Source organism: Nicotiana sylvestris, chromosome 2, assembly GCF_000393655.2.
Source record: "Nicotiana sylvestris chromosome 2, ASM39365v2, whole genome shotgun sequence".
NCBI classification, from domain to species: Eukaryota; Viridiplantae; Streptophyta; class Magnoliopsida; order Solanales; family Solanaceae; genus Nicotiana; species Nicotiana sylvestris.
Window position 1 is genome coordinate 67,635,466 of NC_091058.1, and position 22,323 is coordinate 67,657,788.

The following is a 22,323-nucleotide window of genomic DNA, read 5'->3' on the forward strand; positions in this document are numbered from 1 at the left end:
CTCCCTTGACCAAGTTGACTCAAAAGATTGCTTCATTTGTATGGTCGGAGGAGTGTAAGGAGAGCATTCAGTAGGTCAAGATAGCCTTGACCACAACTCCAGTGTTATTTTTTCCATCAGCTTCAGGTTCATATACCGTGTATTGTGATGCTTCGAGAGTTGGTATTGGTTGTGTATTGATTCATAAGGGTAGAGTTATTGCTTATGCTTCTCACCAAATGAATCCCCATAAGAAGAACTACCTCGTTCATGATTTAGAGTTGGTTGCCATAGTTCATGCGTTGAAAATTTGGAGGCATTACTTATATGGTGTGTCATGTGAGGTGTTTACTGATCATCATAGTCTCCAGCACTTGTTCAAGTAGAAGGATCTTAATTTGAGATAGCAGAGGTGGTTGGAGTTGCTAAAGGATTATGATATCACTATATTGTACCATCTGGGAAAGGCCAATGTGGTGGCCGATGCTTTGAACCGAAAGACGGTGAGTGTGGGAGTTTGGCATATATTCTAGTTGGGGAGAGACTTCTTGTAGTTGATGTTCAGGACTTGGCCAATTGGTTTATGAGGTTAGATATTTCGGAGCCCAGTCGGGTATTGGCTTGTGTGGTTTCTTGGTCGTCCTTATATGATCGCATTAGAGAGCGCCAATATGATGATCTGCATTTGCTTGTCCTTAAGGATAGAGTTCAATACGATGATGCCAGAGATGTGACCATTGTAAGGATGGGGTGTTGAGGATGCAAGGCCGAATATGTGTGCCCAATGTAGATGGGCTTCGGGAGTTGATTCTGGATGAGGCCCATATCTCACGGTATTCCATTCATCCGGGTGCCGCGAAGATATATCAGGATTTGAGGCAGCATTACTGATGGAGGAGAAGGAAGAAAGACATTGTGGGATTTGTGGCTCAGTGTCTAAATTGTCAGCAGGTGAAATATGAGCATCAGAGACCGGGTGGTTTGCTTCAACGGATGTACATTATAGAGTGGAAGTGGGAACGAATCACCATGGACTTTATAGTTGGGCTTCCACGGACTTTGAAGAAGTTCGATGCTATTTAGGTGATTGTGGATCGGCTGACCAAGTCCTCGCACTTCATTCCTGTGTGTACTACCTATTCTTCTGAGCGGTTGGCAGAGTTCTATATCCGAGAGATTGTTCATTTGCATGGTGTCCTAGTTTCCATCATTTCAGATAGGGGCACTAAGTTTACTTCACAGTTTTGGAGGTTGGTGCAGCGAGAGTTGGGTACTCAGGTTGAGTTGAGCATAGCTTTTCACCCTCAGATGGACGGACAATCCGAGCGCACTATTCAGATATTGGAGGACATGTTACGTGCTTGTGTCATTGATTTTGGAGGATCATGGGATCAGTTTTTATCGCTTGCAGAGTTTGCTTACAACAACAACTACCAGTCAAGTATTCAGATGGCTCCATATGAGGCATTGTATGGGAGGCGGTGTAGATCTCCAGTTGGTTGGTTTGAGCCGGGTGAGGCTAGACTATTGGGGATAGACTTGGTGTAGGATGCTTTAGAAAAGGTGAAGGTAATTCAGGAGAGGCTTCGTATAGCGTAGTCGAGGCAAAAGAGTTATGCTGACAGAAAGGTTCAAGATGTGTCCTACATGGTTGGCGAGAAGGTTCTGTTGAAGGTTTCACCCATGAAGGGTGTTATGAGATTTGGGAAGAAAGGTAAGTTAAGTCCTCAGTTCATTAGGCTTTTTGAGGTGCTCCGGAGGATTGGGGAGGTGGCTTATGAGCTTGAGTTTCCACCCAGCTTGTCGAGTGTGCATCCGGTATTTCATGTTTCTATGCTTCGGAAGTATATTGGGGATCCATCTCATGTTTTGGATTTCAGTGCGAATCAGTTAGATGATGATTTGACCTATGATGTGGAGCCAATAGCTATTTTGGGTCGTGAGGTTCAAAAGTTGAGATCAAAGGATATAGCTTCGATGAAAGTGCAGTGGAGAGGTCGGCCCGTAGAGGAGGCTACCTGGGAGACCGAGCGGGAGATGCGGAGCAGATATCCTCGCCTGTTTGAGGCTTCAAGTATGTTTCTTGACTCGTTCGAGGACGAACGTTTGTTTAAGAGGAGGAGAATGTGACGATCTGGCCAGTTGTCTCATGAGTTACAGCTCCATTTCCCCCATTTTTACTTCTTATTGCTTTGTCTATCGATTCTATATGTGACCGGGTTGGTTGGCTCGGGTTCGGAAAGGATTTGGTAAGGCTTGAGACACTTAGTCTCTTTTGAGGGAGCTTAAGTTGGAAAAGTAAACCGGATATTGACTTATGTGTTAGAGGGCTCAGATGTGAATTATGATGGTTCAGAAGCTTTGGGAGGTGATTTGGGACTTAGGAGCGTGATCGGAATGTGTTTTGGAGGTCCGGAGTGGATTTAGGCTTGAATTGGCGAAGTTGGTATTTTGGCTATTTCCTGTTGATAGGTGAGATTTTGATATAAGGGTTGGAATGGAATTCCGGGAGTTGCAGTAGTTCTGTTGTATTATTTGGGATGTGTACACAAAATTTTAGGTCATTCCGACGTGATTTGTTTGGGTTTTTTATCAAAAGCGTAATGTAGAAGATTTTGGAATTCTTAGGCTTGAATCCGATGCGAATTGGGTATTTTGATGTTATTTTGAGCGTTTCGAAGGTTGGAACAAGTTTGAATGAGGTTATAGGATATGTTGGCATGTTTGGTTGAGGTCCTGGGGCCCTCGGGTGAGTTTCGGGTGGTCAATCGGACCATTTCATGTTATTGGGAATTGCAGAAAAATTACTGAAGTGTTGCACAGAATTTGACCTTCGCGCTCGCGAAAGGTTAGTTGAGGAGGCTAAGATTTGCCTTCGCGTTCGCAAGGAAAGATCTGCATTCGCGAAGGGGCTGGGAGGTGATTCATCGCATTCGCGAGGTGGAGTTGCGTTCACTTAGAGGAAATTGGTCAGTTGGGTTTGAGGTTGAGTTGTTCATCGCGTTCATGAGAGAGAGAGGGAGTGCGTTTGCGAAGAGTTAGTCTGAGAAACCATCGCATTCGCGATGGGCATGTCGCGTTCGCATAATAGGATTTTTGGTCAAAGTAATTTTGTGCTTTGCGAACGTGAGGCGTTGACCGCATTCGCGAAGAAGGAATTGAGGCTTGGGCAGAATGTTTAAATAGTCGTCTTGTCCGCGATTTTGAGGTTTATTTCCACCATTTTTGAGCGATTTTGGAGCTTTTTGAAGAGGGATTCAATGGGAACACTTGGAGGTAAGATTCATGGACGTAATACTTAATTCTAATATGAAATCTACCTAATTAATCATGGAAATTAAGCCTAAAATTGAAGAACTAGGGCTTGAAATTGGAGACCTAAAATTTGGGATTTAAGGGGTCGCTTGTGGTTGGATTTTGATGCTTTTGGTATGAATGAACTCGGGGAGTGATAAGGAGTCCATTGATGTAAATTTTATCGAAATCCGAGATGTGGGCCCGGGGGTTGGGTTTGGTCAATTTCGGGATTTGTGTTGTAAATTAATTTCTTTTGAGTGGGCTTTATTCCCTTAGCATATTTTGATGGTTTTGCACTGATTTTGGTTAGATTTGGAGCATCCGGAGGCCGATTCGAGAAGCAAAGGCATCGCGAGCTAGAGATTTGGACCAGGTAGAGGTGAATTATGATTGTAAATGATGTCCTGAGGGTATGAAACCTCGGATTTGCACATCGTTGTGCTATATTGAGGTGACGCACACGCTAGATGATGAGCGTGGGGTCGTACATTGTTGGGGATTGTGACTTAGTCCGTCCCGAATGATTATTTTACCGTGTATTTGACTGAAAATTATTTGTTATCATCATATTTTGGGCTGAATGCCATATTTGGGCCTCGTGCCAACTATTTGAACTCTTAGGGGCTTTTTATTGATATTTCCTCAATATTTTGACTTTATACTTGAACTTAGTCATGCTACATTCTACTATTTTCATAACTCGACCATGTTTACTTCGCTTTAACACTTAAATGATATTTTAAGCTGAGCACTATGTCTTACTGTTGCCCGAGTGGCTATGAGATTCTGACTTAGTAAGGTTGATGGCCTATGTTGTGAGGAAACACTGATTATGATTATGAGGCCGAGGGCTTGAGATTGGTACGCCACATGGTGGCTTGTTGATATGAGGTCGAGAGTCTAGTGATGATGCCATGAGATGGCTCGATATTGTGCTCAGGCCGTAAGGTGCCCCTCCAGAAGTCTGCACACCCCCAGTAAGCGCGAGTACCCACTGTGATGTGAGATATAGCCCGAGGGGCTGGTATTGTTCTGAGATTTTGCTCGAGGGGTAGATTTGTTGACATTGTGCCCGAGGGGCAATCCTTTATGTGTTTATATTTCTTATTTGCATGTCATTTACTTGCTTAAATTGTTAAAAGGCATTTTTATGAAGTTTAAACTGAACTCAATACTTTACACCTATTTACTGCTTCACTGTTTCTACTGGCTTTTACTGCTTCCTTATAGCCTGATATGTGCCTTACGCGATTTCATATTTCTCAGTCTTTATTTATGATTATTACTTACTGCGTTGTAGTATTCACTTTACTCCCTGCACTCCGTGTGCAAATTCAGGCATTGCTGATCCTGCTCGTGAGGGTTGAGAGCTCCCGGGAGGTTGTATATAAAATTTGAAGTCATTTAATGAAGATTTAGACTAGTTTTGACAAGAATTGCAACTGAAAATCGTGGAAGAAGTTCGTTTACAGACGCTTGTATAAAGGTGTATAAAAGCGTATAATAGTGTATAAAATGTGTTTATACACTCATATACACTATTATACAAAATTATACAAAAAACTAACTTAGTCTTCTTCCTTGCGTCTTTTCTGAAATTTAACTCAAATCTGTTCAAATCTACTCCAAATCACTTCAAATTTAAATTTTGAACTCCTTTTAATATTTTCAATCAATTGGAACAACACTCAATCCAAACAACTAACAAAGTGAAAAAGTCCTATTTTCAAAGCAAAAGCTTTGATGGCCTTCAATGGTGGACTTCTACTCTTCAATTTTTTACATTGCAACCAGATGACATAGGAGGAAAACAGTAATGGCGGACGGCCCCTTAAAGCATATGTAAAAGATGTGAGAAGAAGAGAGAGTGAAAGCAATGGTTGTGATAACACATATTTAACTCCATAGCTTTTAGAAGCAATGATTGTAGAACACGGATTTTTAATTTGCAAGAGCTACTCTTTTCAAAATATGTGTAATATGGGCTAGACCAGGTAAAACTTAAAAACATGACCCATTTTTGTTACGGTGTGAATTCATGTATATTATCTTGTAATTCTTTCTATTTTTAACTATTAGAGTTGTTAACAATATCTGAAAGCTGGAATATTAGTAAAAAGGAAAATGATATATACTCGTAAGTGTGATAAGTCATTTTTCTTCATTGGTGAAATTGTTTTGAGTAAATTTTCTTTCCTCAATTCAAGTTAGCAAACATTAGAAACTAATTTCAAAAAGGTTCTTTTTGGAAAAAAAACATTTTCAAACAATGTTTTAAAAGGCGGGGGCGTGAAGTGACGCGTTTTACCTCTGACGAGGCGAGGTGTAAGCCCTGAGACATGGGGCGTAAGTCCCACAAATCTTTAAATTTTACTAATTTTAAGAATTTTAAGATAGTATAAAATAAAAAATAATTATAAAAATTATATTAAAATTACTAAATTATACCAAATAATCTATTTAAAGTATTTATAAATTATAATCCAACTATGAATAATACAAAAGGTATGACATATATCATAATATGCAAATTAGCTGCAACGTCGTTACAACTCAAACATCAAAAGTAATGTATTCGATGTGAAATCTTATATGTATCTCTTAAGGTATAATGAATCTTGAAAGAATTTCGATATTATAATTTGATTTTTTTTAAAATACTTCTTTTATTTAATATGTTTTCTATTTGAAAGAGAATTTATATAAAAATATAATTCACAATTTAAATATGATTTTCTAGCATCATTTATTTTTAAGTTTCAACAAGTTAATAAAGTGACACATAATTCACCATACTATATCATGATAACTAATTATCTGTAAATAGTTACTAGCTAATACTGAGCTATTAAGTTAATAAGTATTGTATCTCGTAAACATGAAAAAAAAATATTTAAGAAATAATTATTAAAAAAATATGGACTAATATAATAAAGACATAATAATAGTTAATAAATAAATACTTTTAAATGAAAGATTTTTGTTTAAAATCTACTATCATAGCAATCTTAGTGGGTAATATGTAATAATTTTTATTTTAATTATGACATAAAATACTCTCAACTTAATGATTTATGATTAAGAAAAAAATAATTTTGAATAGTCAATAATTTATTAAGAAAATTTGAGGAGCACAATCGCATAAAATTTTATTAAGCGAGTCCAGTACGTTGGGCGTTGGGCGTAAGTCCCGACGGTCGAGGCGTAAGTCTCACAGAACTAAGCCTCATGCATAAGTTCAGGAGCATTTTACGAGTGCTCCATTCAAAGCGAGCCCCATACGAGCTTCAATTCTGCCTTTTAAAAGAGAGTTTTCAATCACACCAATTATATATTCGAAGAGAAACAAAAAGGCTTCATATATCACAATGGAAATAGATAAACTAAGAATTCTTTTGTTATAGATGTAACAAAGGAGTTGGTAAATCTAAAACGAAATTTAACCATAGAAAAAACAAAGGTTTTGTTTTCTTTATGATATCTTTGTCCCCTGTTGGATGTGGCCGTATCTTTAATATTTAATTCGTCCAAAACAGACAAAAAGGATAACGTAATATTCAATCTTATTCTATTTGAAACTGTGTAAGATGAGCAATGAGTATCAAATTATCAAATATTTCAATTGGGAGACGTAATCGCTTTCTCCACTCCTTGCTAGTGCCAAACAATAGAGTATGCTCTAATTTGATTTGATATAAAATTTAAAAAATAAAAGAAGATTTTTAAAATATATGATCCTAAAAGTTTAAGGGATAAAAAATTTACGAGGTTATGTATTTGTATGGCTATAAGCAAAGGCGGATCCAGGATTTAAATTCTATGGGTTCAACTTTTAAAATTTTAGCATTAAAAAAATTATATCTTTAAAGTTATGGGTTCATATCTACTATTTTTATAATTTTAATAAATTTTTACATTAAATTTTACTCCACATCAAAAGTTATGGGTTCAGTTGAACCCGTTAAGACTACACTACATCCGCCACTGGCTATTATAGCTCTTCATTAAAAGTAAAATGAGTAAAATAAAAAATTTAAAGTTAAATTATACTATCTAAATATAAAAATATGTCATTCTCTTTTAAACGAATTAATAAGAAAAATAGGTCATTTAAACTGAAATAGAGGAAGTAACATAAGTGGCGGATGTAGTACAGTATAACCGGGTTCAATTGAACTCATAACTTTTGATGCGAAATAAAAATTTATTAAAATTATAAAAATAATAGATACGAACCATAACTTTAAGAATTTAATAAATTCAATATTAACAAATTTAAAATTGAACCCATAAATTTTACATTTTGGATCCGTGTTTGGTAATATAGTGCTGAACACTGGACTCCAGAAAAAGAAAAGAGAAATGACGAAAAAGGGAGGAATAAAATAGAATTACTATAAAAGAAATGAATTTATTTATACAAGAATAAATATTTGGTGGAACCCACAGCATCTTGCTTTGGGTCCGAGACCATTTTGGGACCCATAAACCCGAAAAAAGAAAAAAACAGGTAGAGCCTTCAGGAGTCACGAGCCACGAGTATTAGCTGAGAACAAATAACGAGGTGGGTGTATGTATATTATTATAGGAGTAGTGGTGTGTAGTGGATTCCTATAATCTAAAAGTCACTTATCTTTCTCATTTTGAGAGAGAGAGAGAGCCGTGGCCTTGTTTGCTTGCTTTTGTTGTTTCCTCCATAAGCTTGCAGCAAGTAGCCATGGCGGCTCCTTCTCTTCACTCTTCTAATCCAACCATCCAAACGTCATTTCCAATTTCCCATGCAATGACGAAGAACTTCGTTTCGATCTTATGTTTCTTTCTGGTTCTTTATCCTTCTTTCACCATGGCTACTTCTGCTAACACATTCTTTGGTAATTTCGAGTATTCATTTATTTGTGTTTTTTCTTTTTGTACATGACAAGTTGTCGTTTTTAGACCATTTTGGATTATAAATGAACCCTTCAATATCTGAAGCTCGAAATGTATGGTTAAGGTCCTTTTATTTGGTTTTGTTGTTGACGACGTTGTTGGTAATTTAGATATAGGATATTTGGGAATGATTTGTTAATGGGATGATAAAAAGTTGTGACCTTTTTGTTTATTCTTCAAATATTCCTCATTCTTTTAATGCGTATCTTAGTCCTTTTTCTCATGATGCTTTTGCAAGTTTTTGGGGACCGTTTTGCTTAGACAGTTGTCCTTATCATCTGAAGAAACTATATTGGGTTGTTTTACATTTTAGTTTCAGGCTTAGCAATTAATTTTATCTAATAGAGTATAAGTCATGGTTCTCTAGCTACTGGAAAAATTAGTCCCTATATCTTCATGTTTGTATATTCGTGCCCCTCTTCAATTCATTACGTCTCGAATCATAACATCAGACAGAGTACAAAAGTATGATTCTGTTTCTTTTATTAGTTTGATTATTTTCCAGGTTAATAACTCTCTGCATCTGTCTCCATGAATAGTCATTTCTGTAAAAAAAAAAAGTCATCTTTTCTAAATCGTAATATTGAATATCTCTAAAAATTGGTTCTTTCCAAATCCAAAAAGTTGTATTTATCATAATGCAGAACTGTTTCCTTTCAATCTGATAGGGCAAGATTCGTTTTTTTTTAATATAAAAAAAGCAAAAATTGCTCTTTTTATAATAAACAACTTCAAAGTTGTAATAATGTGGTGCTCTTTTGTGGCCATTAGGTGAAAATATAGAAGGCATGAAGTATGATCTGTTTCCTGAAATCCTCAAGGAGGAAGCTGTTGCAAGACTTAATGAGCTTGGAAAGGTATTAACTAAAGCAAGGCAAACTATTTATATCATTACTAGTGGAAGTCAAATTTCCTGTGAGGAATGTTTTTTTCTTGTGTCTTGCCAGAGTTTTCTTTTTCTTGGAATACATACAATACAATATGTACCAATGAAAGTTTTCAAATTTTAAAAATCTGTTAGTCCATTTCACGGCTGCTATATATCTCTTATCCAACTTTTCGTCAGTGGATGAGTTGAAGTAACAAGTTTTGTGTTGTGTGGCAGGTAAGTGATGCGAGTGACTACCTTGAAAGGACATTCCAGAGCCCAGGATCGATCAGAGCAGGAAATCTTCTTCGTGCATGGATGGAAGATGCGGGCTTGAAGACGTAAGTTTTCAACTTATCATATTGTATTTTAATGCTTCAGAAAGCTTAATTGAGAGAACTCCTGATTCCAGGTGGGTGGACCAAATGGGCAATGTCCATGGTCGGGCTGAAGGGATTAATCCAAGTGAAAAAGCTTTGTTAATTGGCTCTCATTTGGTGAACCATTGATTTCCTTACATCATTTCTTTTAGTGTATTTGTTTTACTTCCCAGCATCACTAGTTTAAGATGTTGCATAAGAACCTGAAATTGAATGTTTTGTGTTGCAACAGGATACAGTTATCGATGCTGGATACTTTGATGGCTCATTGGGCATAGTATGTGCAATATCTGCGTTGAAGGCATTGAATGCCACTGGGAGGTTGGATAAACTCAGGCGGCCGGTTGAGGTGAGACACAAAAATATCAGTAAACATGTTACCCTGGAATATTATCATCTTTTCTGTTTTCTGTTCTGTTATTCTTTGTTGTAACCGCAAGGGTATATCAAATGCATTTTTTAAAAGTTATCAGCTATATCCAAGGGGGGGACTGCAACGTTATTTTTGACCTCTCATTTCCTAAAGACAACTGTTAGGGGAAGTGCTCAATCTGAATTACAGAAAGTAATTTTTTCTTTAACGTAACTATCACATTTCAGTTGCTAGATTGATGAGGATCCTATAGTTCAAGTACTAGTTGTGAGTTGCTAGCCATAAGATTTCCCACAAATGATCTTTGAGGTTTGGGCTTTGTTCTGGTTTCAACTGCTATGTTTCAGATTCTGTCAATCTGTCTTTGAGGTTTACATTTAAAACGCTTGGAAGCTAATGTTTGTGGTTGCTAAGTTGCAAGCTAATGTTTGTGGTCGCGAAAGATGCGAATTGCATATGATGCCTTGAAGTGGAAAATTGGTTAATACTTGTTAGCTCTCTGTCTTTCCCTACTAATGGAATCTGCTTTGCTGAATATGTCTGTAGACTCTGTACTAGCCAAAGTTCCTGTCATAGCGTGTAGTAGTTTTCATAACTTCTGAGTGATGCTTGCTGATGTATAGTACTAAACTTCAAGAGGACAAGTTCAAATCCATCTGTAAGAGTGTGAGAGTATTTGTTAAGTTTAGCGTTCCCTGGTTTTCCTTCTCCTTCTTATTGCATCTTTCTTCTTCTTTGGGAAAGTCCTTATCTCCTTGTCTTTCATCTTTTAAGTGTGTGAACTCACTACCGAGCTGTGTAATTTTCCTCTCTTGGCCCTCTAACCATAGCTCAAAAAGTATATTTTCCCCTCTTTGAACATTATATCCTTGGACAGTCAAAATTTTGCGTTTACATCCTTGAGCAGTTGTAGAAAGTGTTACAGCACTAATAATAGTGCTAGTTGCCTAATGTGTTGTTGCTGCCAATCTGACTTCTCTTTTGTATTCTTTCTATTTTACAACTTTTATTTTCAGTTAATATCATATCAAATATTATTTTAGTTTCTCCTGCTTTGCAAATATCTTATGTACTGTTTTGCAGGTAATTGCATTTAGTGATGAGGAGGGAGTGAGGTTCCAGTCGACCTTCTTAGGAAGTGCAGCTATTGCTGGCTTATTGCCAGTTTCAGCATTGCAAATACATGATAAGAAGTTTGTATGGCTAACCTAAAAGCTTGTCTTTGTTTGTATGGCTTTTTTTTCTCAAACATTAATGTGCAACTGTTTTCAGTGGTCTGACAGTGCAAGGTGCTCTCAGAGCAAGTTCTATAGAAACTACAGAAGAAAACCTTTTGCAGCTCAAATATGAACCAGAATCAGTTTGGGGCTATGTTGAGGTCAATAAAAGTTTTCAATATGCCATATTGAAATTACAAACTACTTCATAAGATCTCTGGTAATATAGTTGCTGATGGTGGATCTTATTCAAATGGTCTTTCGCAGGTTCACATTGAACAAGGACCCGTACTGGAGAATGTTGGTCTCCCTCTTGGTTTAGTAAAAGGCATTGCAGGGCAGACAAGGTTGAAGGTGTGTATTCTTATCCTACCGCCTCTTGGCTGTCATCCGCTTTTATTCTAACTAAAAACTTATCGTCCATGTTCAACTCCATTTTTTCCTTTCCTGTAGCGAAACCACCTTTTTCTAGTTTTTGATTTCCACGGTTTGTTTCATCCCTCCTTGTAAGATGTTGGATCATGTTATGTCATCCCTTCTGGTATATAACGTGCAATGAAGAAATAAGAATGTCTGATTGGCTGTTATATCTATTCAGTCTATCTAGTTTTGTTAAGTAAAAGGCAGTTCTGATCTTTGTGATGATATGATATTACAAAGGGGAAAAGTACTTAAAGTATGTGAGAAAATGATTTGTCCGGGAAATCTGTTCTATGCACAATCTACAGCTTGACTCACTTCTAGTTGCTACCACTCATCTCCTTTTGGTATATATTGTCCCATATAATTTTGGTTGAAGTAATGCTAGCTTGACCAGACCTTTGAATTAAGCACTGCAGGTGACAGTGAGAGGCACACAAGGACATGCAGGAACAGTGCCTATGAATATGCGACAGGATCCTATGGTTGCAGCTGCTGAACTAATTGTATTTCTGGAAAGCCTTTGTAAACAACCTGACTATTATCTGTCCTATGATGGTCAATGCGCTTCTTCAACAGTGGAATCTCTTGCAGGATCTCTGGTCTGTACTGTTGGAGAGATATCAAGTTGGCCAAGTGCAAGTAATGTCATTCCAGGCCAGGCAAGCACTCCTTAAAACTTCTGGCGTACAACTCACATACCGTTTCATTGTTCGTCATCCAATATTCAGGGAAAGAATCTCTGGGATGCTTATTACTATATATATGCATTTTTCACAGGTGACATTCACTGTAGATGTACGTGCAATGGATGACACGGGACGAGAAGCTATAATTTACGAATTCTCCAATAAACTTTATCATATGTGTGATCGACGTTCCGTCTTTTGTAACGTTGAGCGAAAGGTGAGAGATACCTAATTATTTGTGGCATTACCTGCTGCATATTCTATGACTAACACTTCTCTTATTGGTTTAGCATGATGCAAATGCTGTCGTTTGCGATCCTGGCCTAAGCACAGAGCTGAAATCTGCATCTCATGCTGCTTTGAAGAGAATTACTGGTGAGGATCCAGGTGATGTTCCAGTACTGATGAGTGGAGCAGGTCATGATGCAATGGCCATGTCTCATCTAACCAAGGTGAGCTATACTCAAAACCTTGTATTTTTCGACTTGGACGTGATTTTCTTTCTTTCTTTTGATAATGGTGGTGTAAGGGCCACTTGCGAGACTCGAATATTTCACCAAGCACTTGCTACCTCTTAGAGTACAGGTACTAGGTAGCTCTATCCACTTAGGCAAATAGGAATGCCTATGTCTCCCATGGTTTTACCCACTTCATTGACACTATGAACGTGATTTTCTTTCTTGTTTGTATTAAAGATTCACTATTTTTCGATAGGTGGGAATGCTATTTGTGCGTTGTCGTGGAGGCATCAGCCATTCTCCTGCGGAGCATGTATTAGATGATGATATTTGGGCAGCTGGAATGGCAGTACTTACATTTTTGGAGACCCTCTTGTAATTACCGGCATTCTGCAATGCAATCTAGTTTTCCATTCGTAATCATATTATGTATATACATCGATTCAAACTTCTGTAGTTGCAATAATGAAAATGTATATTTGCAAATAGCAATTTCGCCTGTTCATAGTGAACCGACGTTTGATCAAACTCTTGCTTGAGCATGATTCGAATAAACGAGCGAATATACAAAAGCAATAATCTCTTTGAAATTTTTGAAGCGACATCCTTGCAGAACAGATATCTACCGTCCGACCAAGTTTAGCCTAAGTTGCTTTAAATCCTTTTAACTTTTGAAAAATGAGAAGACAACTTGTGCAAAAAGAAAGCATGTTCGAAAAGTGTTTTTTTTTTTTAAGTTGTGTGTGTTTTGTAAATGGAAGAACTATTTACAAACCATCAAAACACTTCTTCACGAACCTTTTTTTGCAGAAGTTTCTTGAAAGAATTTAAACAAACATGTTTTTGGAACAAACATGTTTCTGGAATTCTTTTGACAATATTTCAAAAAGAATCCGTGGACATATCTTGAATAGGTTGTTACGCATAATGACAATTTAACACAGGAAATTAGAAATGAACTTTGACGATAGTGGTACTAAATTATATAATATAAAGCACCCACAAGATGAAATGCATGCTGGCTTTGGTGATATCAAGTGAAAATCAACTGGTCTTACACGTACAGATTAGTAACTGTAGCTACATTTTAACCATTATGGACTGTTTCAAGGCATTGCATGTCCATCAGCAAGGTGACAATAAAATCCTAAAACAGTTGTGGCCCTTGCAAATAGGTTAGAAACATCGTGTAACTAGTTTCTGTTAAAAGAACTGCAGATCTGTAATTCTTCTCCACTTACTTTACACTAGGAGGTTGAGCTAATTGTTGCAGCTGGTGGACAACGTGGGACATCCTAGGACGCATTGACGGCACATGTTGTGTACAAGAATAAACAAGGTCAACAACCTTTTGGATAACTCCAACTTCAGGAATATGAGAAGAGGAAGAAGATGATATGACAGGATCCAAGAGCTCTACATAGCGATGAGCCTGCACCAGAGGCGTGGCCCATTCAAATATACTCTGCCAACCAACAGAATCAACTGCTTGTGCTGGTCTCCGACCGCTCATAATTTCAAGCAGGAGAACTCCAAAGCTATACACGTCACTCTTTGTAGTAAGCTCATTTCTGTAAACAAACTCCGGAGCAAGATACCCATGAGTACCACCTGCCATGACTCTCCTCTCATGCATAACTTCCCACGGTACAAACTTAGACAGACCAACTCCCATTAGATGTGCGCCAAAATCTTCGTCAAGAAGTACATTGCTTGCACGAATATCCCTATGCACAACTTGTGGCTTCACTTTGTCATGAAGAAACCTGTCAAATTTGATGAAATAAGCACAAAACTATGTACAAGCAAAGAATTGCCATTACAGAGGTTTGCAAGCAAATAATGCCATGCTCTTGAGTCAGCATCTCTTGTGCACTAGCTGAAACAGTATGACAAAACCGAGAGTTTTCAACAACTACCTCCATACAACAACACAACCAGACCAGTCATTCTCACCTTAGCCAGCTAGATCCCTCAATTCAGAAATTAATTAGGTAATAAACTAATTTAGTAGTAATAGATAGTAACATAATTTATTAACAGAGAATAACATAATTTAGTAATAGACCCTGCATTGTCTTATTCTATTTTTCTTTTTTAATAAATATACCATAGACGTGACTGGTTTTAAGGTACCTATCCATCGATAGCGAGAACTAGGCATCTTAGTTGCTTTGCGTATGACAGCGACCTCCATATAACTCGTAGATATGCACAACTTCTTTACTTTGTACTTAGAATGACTTCTTTGCTTTCTGTATACATCCTCCCGAGAACAATGTAAGACACTCAAAACGGAAACACATGAACACAAAAGAACAGTAATATGTAACTATCCTATATAATTTGAAGGTTTTGTTTATAACTGAGATGTCACTGGCATCCATTTCCTTAAGTATTTTATCTCTTCTATCTCGTTTCTGTTTGAATTCTTTTTAGCATAAAAGAATTACAAAGACCTACTTGCAAACTTTCTAGATTTCTAAAAGTACGAAATGACCCCAGCTTACTCAAGCACAACAACAGCAACAACAACATAACCAATATAATCCCACATGTGGGGTCCGGGGAGGGTAGTGTATACGCAGACCTTACCCCTTCCCTGAGGAAGTAGAGCCTAGCTTACTCAAGTGACCTATATTTTTCAATTTATACCAAATAAATTATGGAAAGTAATACAATCTGATCAAAGAAGTCCATGAAAAGTTAAACCACCAGGGACCATACATTATTCATCATATTAATTAAATCTGATGATGCTAGATAAGCCCGTGGATTGGTCTATCTTATATCATCATGAATAATTGGAATTAATATATAGGCTTCCTCTTGTACCTTCCAAAAATTCTTCCATACATATTTCTTGTTGGGGATTGGGCGGTGAGTGGTCTCATAAGCCTCTGGAAATTTTATTCACCAGCATTTCCATGTCAAAGGAGTAAGAAGGGAAATATTGCAAGAGAGATCATGCATTCTTCTTCTTTTTCTTTTTTCAATTGTATAAATCATGTATTCGAACCATCTATATTTACCCTTGTATCACTTCCCGATAACATCCTCCAATTGACATGAAGCCAAACATGTATATATGAGTTCATACTCGTGTCCAAAAAAGGGATGTATGACAAGATTTAAAGAATAAACGCACATTTCTAACTAAAATAATCCATCTCAAGGATAAATTAAAATATTTATTCCTAATCTACAATGGAGATGAAGATAATATTAACGCTACTTACGCAATTCCTTGAGCAAGGGTGGTGGCGACTTTCATTCTCATGCTCCAGTCCAAACTCCTACCTCCTCTAGGAATATGGTGTAGCCACCTATCCAGGGGTCCATTGATAATAAACTCGTACAGGATATAGCGGTCACCATGATGATAACAACATCCTTTGATGGAGACCAGATTTGGATGATGAAGTCTTGCAACCCTTCCAATCTCAGAGTAGAACTCCTTCTTCCTCTGAAAGCCAGACCTCTTCAATCTTTTCACAGCCACCCTTGAACCGTCAGGTAAAAGCCCACTATAGGTACCACCTGTTTTGGCATCCCCAAGGAGACGATTTACTTCACTGAAATTCTTTGTCATGGACTTTACTTCGTCACGATTGAAGATTTTCCAAGATGGCGGAACTAATGCTAATGATGCACGAGATCTTCTCCGTCTTTTACTTCGCCTATAAACAAGAAGCCATATCACAACAGCCAAAGTAGTGCAAAGAATCAACCCACTCACAACTGCAAGGATTATGAGATATTCCCTGTGGCAGCGCATATGGCGACACTTGCTCCCTAATGTATCAAAAACATAAGAAGATTATTCAATATCTAATTAAGGCACGTAGATTGGATTACTGTTATCTAAAATGTACTGCTTATGGAAAAATTAAAAGGGAACTACAGAGTTGTTAGTCACATATCATCACCATATTATATTAGGAAAAGAGTTTGCTCCCACTTTTCAAAATTACACTTGGTGAAGAAAAGCAATTAGAAATAAGTTGTTCTGCAATCACTTACCAGCATCAAGCATGCATAAAGAAGCATGAGTTGTATTGCATCTCTCAGCTATAAGGGGTGTACTGCCATTGGTTATCGATGTACACAAATCCACTGACTTAAAGCCATAGCATGAGAAATTTTTGCAACTTGAGTTAAAAGTTGACTTAAGATCAAGACTCTCATTCCAGCTAGCTTCATTGTCAGACCATTTCCAACCAAAACCAGCAGTAGTATTAATGCTCTTTCCACCAACCCAGCATCCGTTACTATCATTGCCACAGAGCTTTTGGACAAAGTTCAGTTCTTCTGAAGATGTTATGGCAGCAAGGTTTCCTCCAAAACCGTTGCAGTAAATCTCTGATTCATCCCATTGCAAAGAGGTTGCATTATATTTGAAACACTTTTTCCCATTTGGGCTGCTAAACCAACCAGGATCACATCTTTCTGCTTGCAAAACAGTAGACAATAGTGTCAAACAGATGAGACATAATAACTAGAGTAGTTAAAAATCACAAATTACACTAAGAAAAATCATTTTGACAGATCAAAATAAGTTTCAGTTACACTAGTGCTATAATTATACTTATTCTAACTTCTTGATTTATCTAGAAAGAAAAAAATAATACTAAAACTTTTTTTTATTTATTAGCGAGCGGAAAAATAATACTCAAAACTTATCCAGACTTTCCCCTAGATAGTCACTCATACATTTTTCCTACTTAACTTTCTTTTGCTCTTTTTTTAATTTTTTTTATAACAGTGGTGTCCAGGCTAGCTAGCGTGCAATCTACCTCTCACTAGTACAGGTACCGCGTAACTCTGCCCACCAAAACTTAGGTAGATGAGAAGAAATTACCTAGTGTATTTTGTCTCTTCCCTCTTTCCTTAAATTGAACTAGAACTAGAACAAGGTACTACCAACTGACTCAACGGCTTCTTCTAATTTTTGGAAATTCTATTGAGTGAAAAGCTCCTATGTTGCTTTCCCACGATAACATTCTTCTATCTCTGCCCACTTTTCTGGGACAAGGGATGGGGTAAATGGTAAAACAAGCAGAAAAAAGTACTGCAAATCAAATTCAAAAACGTGACTAATATTTACATGAAAGAAGCTTTTTTTTTTATAACCATGGTGTCTGGGCCAGCTTACACGCAACTCGACTAATTCTATGGGATACTGTGACGACCCGGTCAGTCGTCTCATGAGTTACCGCTCCGTTTCCCCCATTTCTGCTTCTTATTGCTTTGTCTATCGGTTATATATGTGATCGGGTTGGTTGGCTCGGGTTCGGAAAGGATTTGGTAAGGTTTGAGACACTTAATCTTTTTTGAGGAAGCTTAAGTTGGAAAAGTCAACCGGATGTTGACTTAAATGTTAGAGGGCTCGGATGTGAGTTCCGGTGATTCAGATAGCTTCGGGAGGTGATTTGGGACTTAGGAGCGTGATCGGAATGTGTTTTGGAGGTCCGGAGTAGATTTAGGCTTGAATTGGCGAAATTGAATTTTTGGCGTTTTCCGGTTGATAGGTGAGATTTTGATATAGGGGTCAAAATGGAATTCCAAGAGTTGCAGTAGTTCGTTGTGTCATTTGGAATGTGTGTGCAAAATTTCAGGTCATTCAGACGTAGTTTGGTTGGGTTTTTGATTAAAAGCGGAATTCGGAAGATTTTGGGAACTTAGACTTGAATCTGATGAGTGTTGGTTGATCTGATGTTGTTTGAGGTGTTTTGAAGATTTGTATAAGTTTGAATAAGGTTTTGCGATATGTTGGTTCTTTTGGTTGAGGTCCCGGGGGGCCTCGGGGTGATTTCGGATGGTTGACGGAGAGTTTGAGATTTTGATGAAGCTGCAGATTTTCTGCTTCTGGTATTTCCGCACCTGCGGATTGGGGACCGCAGGTGCGATGTCGCAGATGCGATGAACGGGGCCGCAGAAGCGGAAAGGAGCTAGGGAGTCAGAAACCGCAGAAGCGATTGGAGAACCGCACTTGCGATGGCGCAGGTGCGAATAGTGGATCGCAGATGCGGAAAGCTGGGACTTAAGTGAGGACCGCAGATGCGGTGGCCTTGACCGCAAAAGCGGTACCGCAGATGCGAAAATGCCTGGGTCAGAATGTATAAATTGTTTCCTTCGCGACTTTTTAAGCTATTCCACCATTTTTAAGTCGGCTTTGGAGCTTTTTGGACGATTTTGAAGAAGGATTTCAAGGGAACTTCATTGAGGTAAGGATTTTGGACCTAAAACTCGTTCTCATGGTATTATTTCACGGATTAGAGCTATAATTAATGGAATTTAAGGGTTAAAATTGGGGAAACTAGGGCTTGGTATTGGAGACCTAAACTTGAGGATTCGAGGGACCATTTGTGGTCGGATTTTGGTACTTTTGACATGTGTGAACTCGTGGGGAGATGAGGAATCTATTGATGTGAATTTTATCGAATTCCGAGACGTGGGCCCGGGGGTTAGGTTTTGGTAATTTCGGGATTTGTGTTGTATATTGATTATTTTCGCTTGGGCTTCGTCCCCTTAGCATATTTTGACGCCGTGATTCTGATTTTGGATAGATTCGACGCGAGTGGAGGCCGATTCGAGGGGCAAAGGCGTTGCGGGCTTGAGTTTGGACCGGATTGAGGTGAGTAATGATTGTAAATGATGTCCCGAGGGTATGAAACCCAAGATTGCACATCGTTGTGCTATATTGAGGTGACGCACACGCTAGATGACGAGCGTGGGGTCGTGCACTGTTGGGAATTGTGACTTAGTCCGTCTCGAATGATTGTTTTACCGCTTATTTGACTGAAAACTATTTGCTATCATCATGTTTTGGGCTGAATGTCATATTTGGGATTCGTGCCAACTATTTGAACCCTTAGGGGATTTTTATTGATATTTCCTCATTGTTTTGACTTTATACTTGAACTCAGTCATGCTATATTCTACTGTTTTTCATAACTCAACCATGTTTACTCTGCTTTAACACTTAAATGACATTTTAAATGATATTTTGGGCTGAGCACTATATTTTACTGTTGCCCGAGTGGCTGTGAGATTCTAACTGAGTAGGGCCGAGGGCCTATGTTGTGAGGAAACACTGATTATGATTATGAGGCCGAGGGCCTGAGATATGTACGCCACGAGGTGGCTTGTTGATATGAGGCCGAGGGCCTAGTGATGATGCCACGAGATAACCCCGTGTGCAGATTCAGGCGTTGTTGATCCCGCTAGCGAGTGTTGATCTTTCCAGCTCGGGCAGATCCGAAGATTCTTTAGGTAGCTGTCGGCGTTCGCGGCACAGAGCTTCTTCCCTTATCTTATTTCTCTTTGTTTTAGATTTGTATTGAACTCTGTAGACTTTCCTGTCTTATTCCGGATTTTTAGATGCTCATGACTAGTGACACCACGGTATCGGGCTGTGTTGGGTTGTATTCCGCAAATTGTTTGTATTGTCACTGCTTACTTTTGGATTTATAGCATGTTTAAGACTAAATGCCTATTGTTAAATTGCTTAAAACTGGATTGGAAATGTGTCGGCTGGCCTTGTCTTCACGAGAGGCGCCATCACGATCGGGTTCGGGTTTAGGGTCGTGACAAATACCTGAGATCTCCCATCAGCAACGGGTAACAGGTAACTCTGTCCACCAAAGCTTGGACAAATGGAAAAAAATCACCTAGTGTTTTTGTCTCCACTGAATTTGAACCTGAGACCTTAGGTTCTCAAAACCACTTCATAAACTATTAGGCCATACACTTGGGTGCTTAAAAAAGAAGCTTATTTTTGCAAGCAAACAGAAGCCAAAAGAGATGTTCAAAAGGCATTAGATCTTAAACTCATGATGGACCATGAAACTTGGGTATTATTAACTTGTTTATATCTAATACCACAACTAAAGATGAATTTTCACTCTGGAAGTGTCTGTACCTTCGTACTTAGATACGGGAGCCACTATGCTTTGACAGTGAATGGACAGCCAAACGAATTGTGCTTGATTTATATGATTGTGCTAGCATATCAGCCTCAAAGAATTCATTTGGGATAAGGTTTCCAAGATCCGGAGACTGAAACATTAAGCAGAATTGGCTAACACTGCCATCTCAAACTAAGCTTAAGAAAGCCTAAGAACTGTGCTCCACCTGGCCATTGACAATTACAACAACTATAAGTTCAGTTATTTCCCCTGCCTCCACCCATATGTCCTGTGAATCTGATAGATGGAAGCTGTTATTTGGCCTCTGTGTTATGAATTGTGTGACTCGAGCTCAGCTTTGGTTTGATGATGACATTGTGTAAACTTCAGTTTTACTAGTGGAGTAGATAAAGCAGACTAGTCCCCTTAAAAGCCCGGTACTTTAGTGTTGGGGACAAGTAATATTTTATGGACGGGATGCCTAAAGTCATATATAAGGAAAGATTATAAAAAGTATATCTATAATTATAGATTTAACTCAATTATAAATTCTGAAAGAAGTCAGAGCCTAATCATATTAGCAACAGCCAATCTGTTAGTTCCAAATAAAATGACTGGAGAATAATAGTCGCAAATTAAATCAAAATGATTACCATCATCATGACTTTGATTCTCAGAAGGAGCTGCTTGTGCATCAACTGTCTTATTAGAGACCTGCGAATTTAAAAAAAAAAAAAAATCAAAACTTGCTCCAAATTCACATTACTAGCTACATGAATTCCAATAACAAATTCAGATACCCTTTTCTTGAACTTAAAATAATCTACAGGAATATTTTGCAATATAAAAGGAAATAAATATGTGGGTTATTACTTACAGAAGTGGAAGCAGAGAGCTGAAGCAGAAAACAAGAAAATAGAAGTAAAGGGAACTGTAAATGCATCAGAAGCTTAACACCCATCACTTATTCTCTCTTTTAGCAAAACCTAGAATGATTTCAGTGTGAAGTTGGGCATTGCGGATATGGGTGGGTAGGGTTTTAGTAAGAGAGAAAGTGAAAGACTTCACATTTGGGAAATGGGGGAAGTTGAAGTGTTGAGTTGAGTGGTTAGTTGAATTTAGAGCGTTGGACTTTTGGAGAAGAGAAGTATTGTTCAGACAGACAGGGTAGTTAATTCTCCCCTTATGTTTGTCCCCACCCCTTTTAATGACTTCGGTCAAATCGAAGCATCTAACTATATTTCATCACCCAAAAAAATGTGTTGGCTTCCCCTACCCTTGAGAAAATTCTTCAAAATAATTTGCATTTGAAAAACAAAGCAATCTGAATTCAAAGTTGTTGTAAAATATACCTTTGTTTATAATTGTTACTTAATATATGTGTATCAAAATTATATTTAAGTTTCAATCTTTTCATTCTTTATTTTATATAAGGATTTTTTTAAATTTTGATAGGTATCAATGAAACTTTTATCTTATTATAATTTGAAATATGTTTAAAGTATAAATAAACATTTTTAAAGAATTATTCATAAATTTTGCGTCTATTTCTAAAATGACATTTTTCTATAACAAGCATTGATATAGGTTTAAAAAGTCCTTACTCTCTTCTAGAATGTATTTTGTTTGAAGAAAAATATTTTATCGAAAAATATTTGCAAAAAATATTTATTTCACTATTCTATCACTCTCTAAAAATCGAAAACCCTTTCAAATGGATTATTGAAGAAAGCATAAACGAGGAGAGAGTTCAAGAGATACATGCAATGATAGAGGTACTGTCCTTCGCTTTTCTTGGTTGTC

General features: G+C 37.7%; 2 protein-coding genes across 3 annotated transcripts; one reads left to right on the forward strand and one right to left on the reverse strand.

The window, feature by feature from the left end:
• The first annotated feature begins 7,883 nt into the window (after nucleotides 1-7,883).
• Nucleotides 7,884-13,138, forward strand: LOC104224519 (allantoate deiminase 2). The gene is made up of 12 exons (XM_009776198.2): nucleotides 7,884-8,147; nucleotides 8,977-9,062; nucleotides 9,311-9,414; nucleotides 9,486-9,570; nucleotides 9,686-9,802; nucleotides 10,910-11,019; nucleotides 11,099-11,204; nucleotides 11,311-11,397; nucleotides 11,883-12,125; nucleotides 12,244-12,369; nucleotides 12,443-12,604; nucleotides 12,867-13,138. Exons 1-12 carry the CDS (start codon nucleotides 7,994-7,996, stop codon nucleotides 12,987-12,989), a joined length of 1,503 nt encoding a protein of 500 aa, XP_009774500.1. The 5' UTR covers nucleotides 7,884-7,993; the 3' UTR covers nucleotides 12,990-13,138.
• A 479-nt stretch (nucleotides 13,139-13,617) lies between these two features.
• On the reverse strand, nucleotides 13,618-21,640 carry LOC104224518 (C-type lectin receptor-like tyrosine-protein kinase At1g52310). Of its 2 annotated transcripts, none has more exons than XM_009776197.2 (5): nucleotides 21,398-21,640; nucleotides 21,174-21,234; nucleotides 16,634-17,059; nucleotides 15,850-16,405; nucleotides 13,618-14,376 (listed from the first exon to the last, which is right to left on the reverse strand). In XM_009776197.2, exons 1-5 carry the CDS (start codon nucleotides 21,479-21,481, stop codon nucleotides 13,848-13,850), a joined length of 1,656 nt encoding a protein of 551 aa, XP_009774499.1. In that variant the 5' UTR covers nucleotides 21,482-21,640; the 3' UTR covers nucleotides 13,618-13,847. The 2 variants fall into 2 exon arrangements, with proteins under 2 accessions (XP_009774499.1, XP_009774498.1); XM_009776196.2 differs by having other exon boundaries at nucleotides 16,634-17,062; nucleotides 21,398-21,626.
• Nucleotides 21,641-22,323: the final 683 nt, after the last annotated feature.

Bases quoted from the DNA above. Each gene is read 5' to 3' on its own strand.
- LOC104224519 (XM_009776198.2), top strand. From the start codon at position 7,994: ATGGCGGCTCCTTCTCTTCACTCTTCTAATCCAACCATCCAAACGTCA. The intron at 9,803-10,909 runs GTGAGACACAAA...ACTGTTTTGCAG, and splicing joins AACTCAGGCGGCCGGTTGAG to GTAATTGCATTTAGTGATGA. The intron at 11,398-11,882 runs GTGTGTATTCTT...TAAGCACTGCAG, and splicing joins CAGGGCAGACAAGGTTGAAG to GTGACAGTGAGAGGCACACA.
- LOC104224518 (XM_009776196.2), bottom strand. From the start codon at position 21,481: ATGGGTGTTAAGCTTCTGATGCATTTACAGTTCCCTTTACTTCTATTT. The intron at 17,063-21,173 runs GTAATCATTTTG...CTGTTTTGCAAG, and splicing joins GAATCAAAGTCATGATGATG to CAGAAAGATGTGATCCTGGT. The intron at 14,377-15,849 runs GTAAGTAGCGTT...CAAATTTGACAG, and splicing joins ACCCTTGCTCAAGGAATTGC to GTTTCTTCATGACAAAGTGA.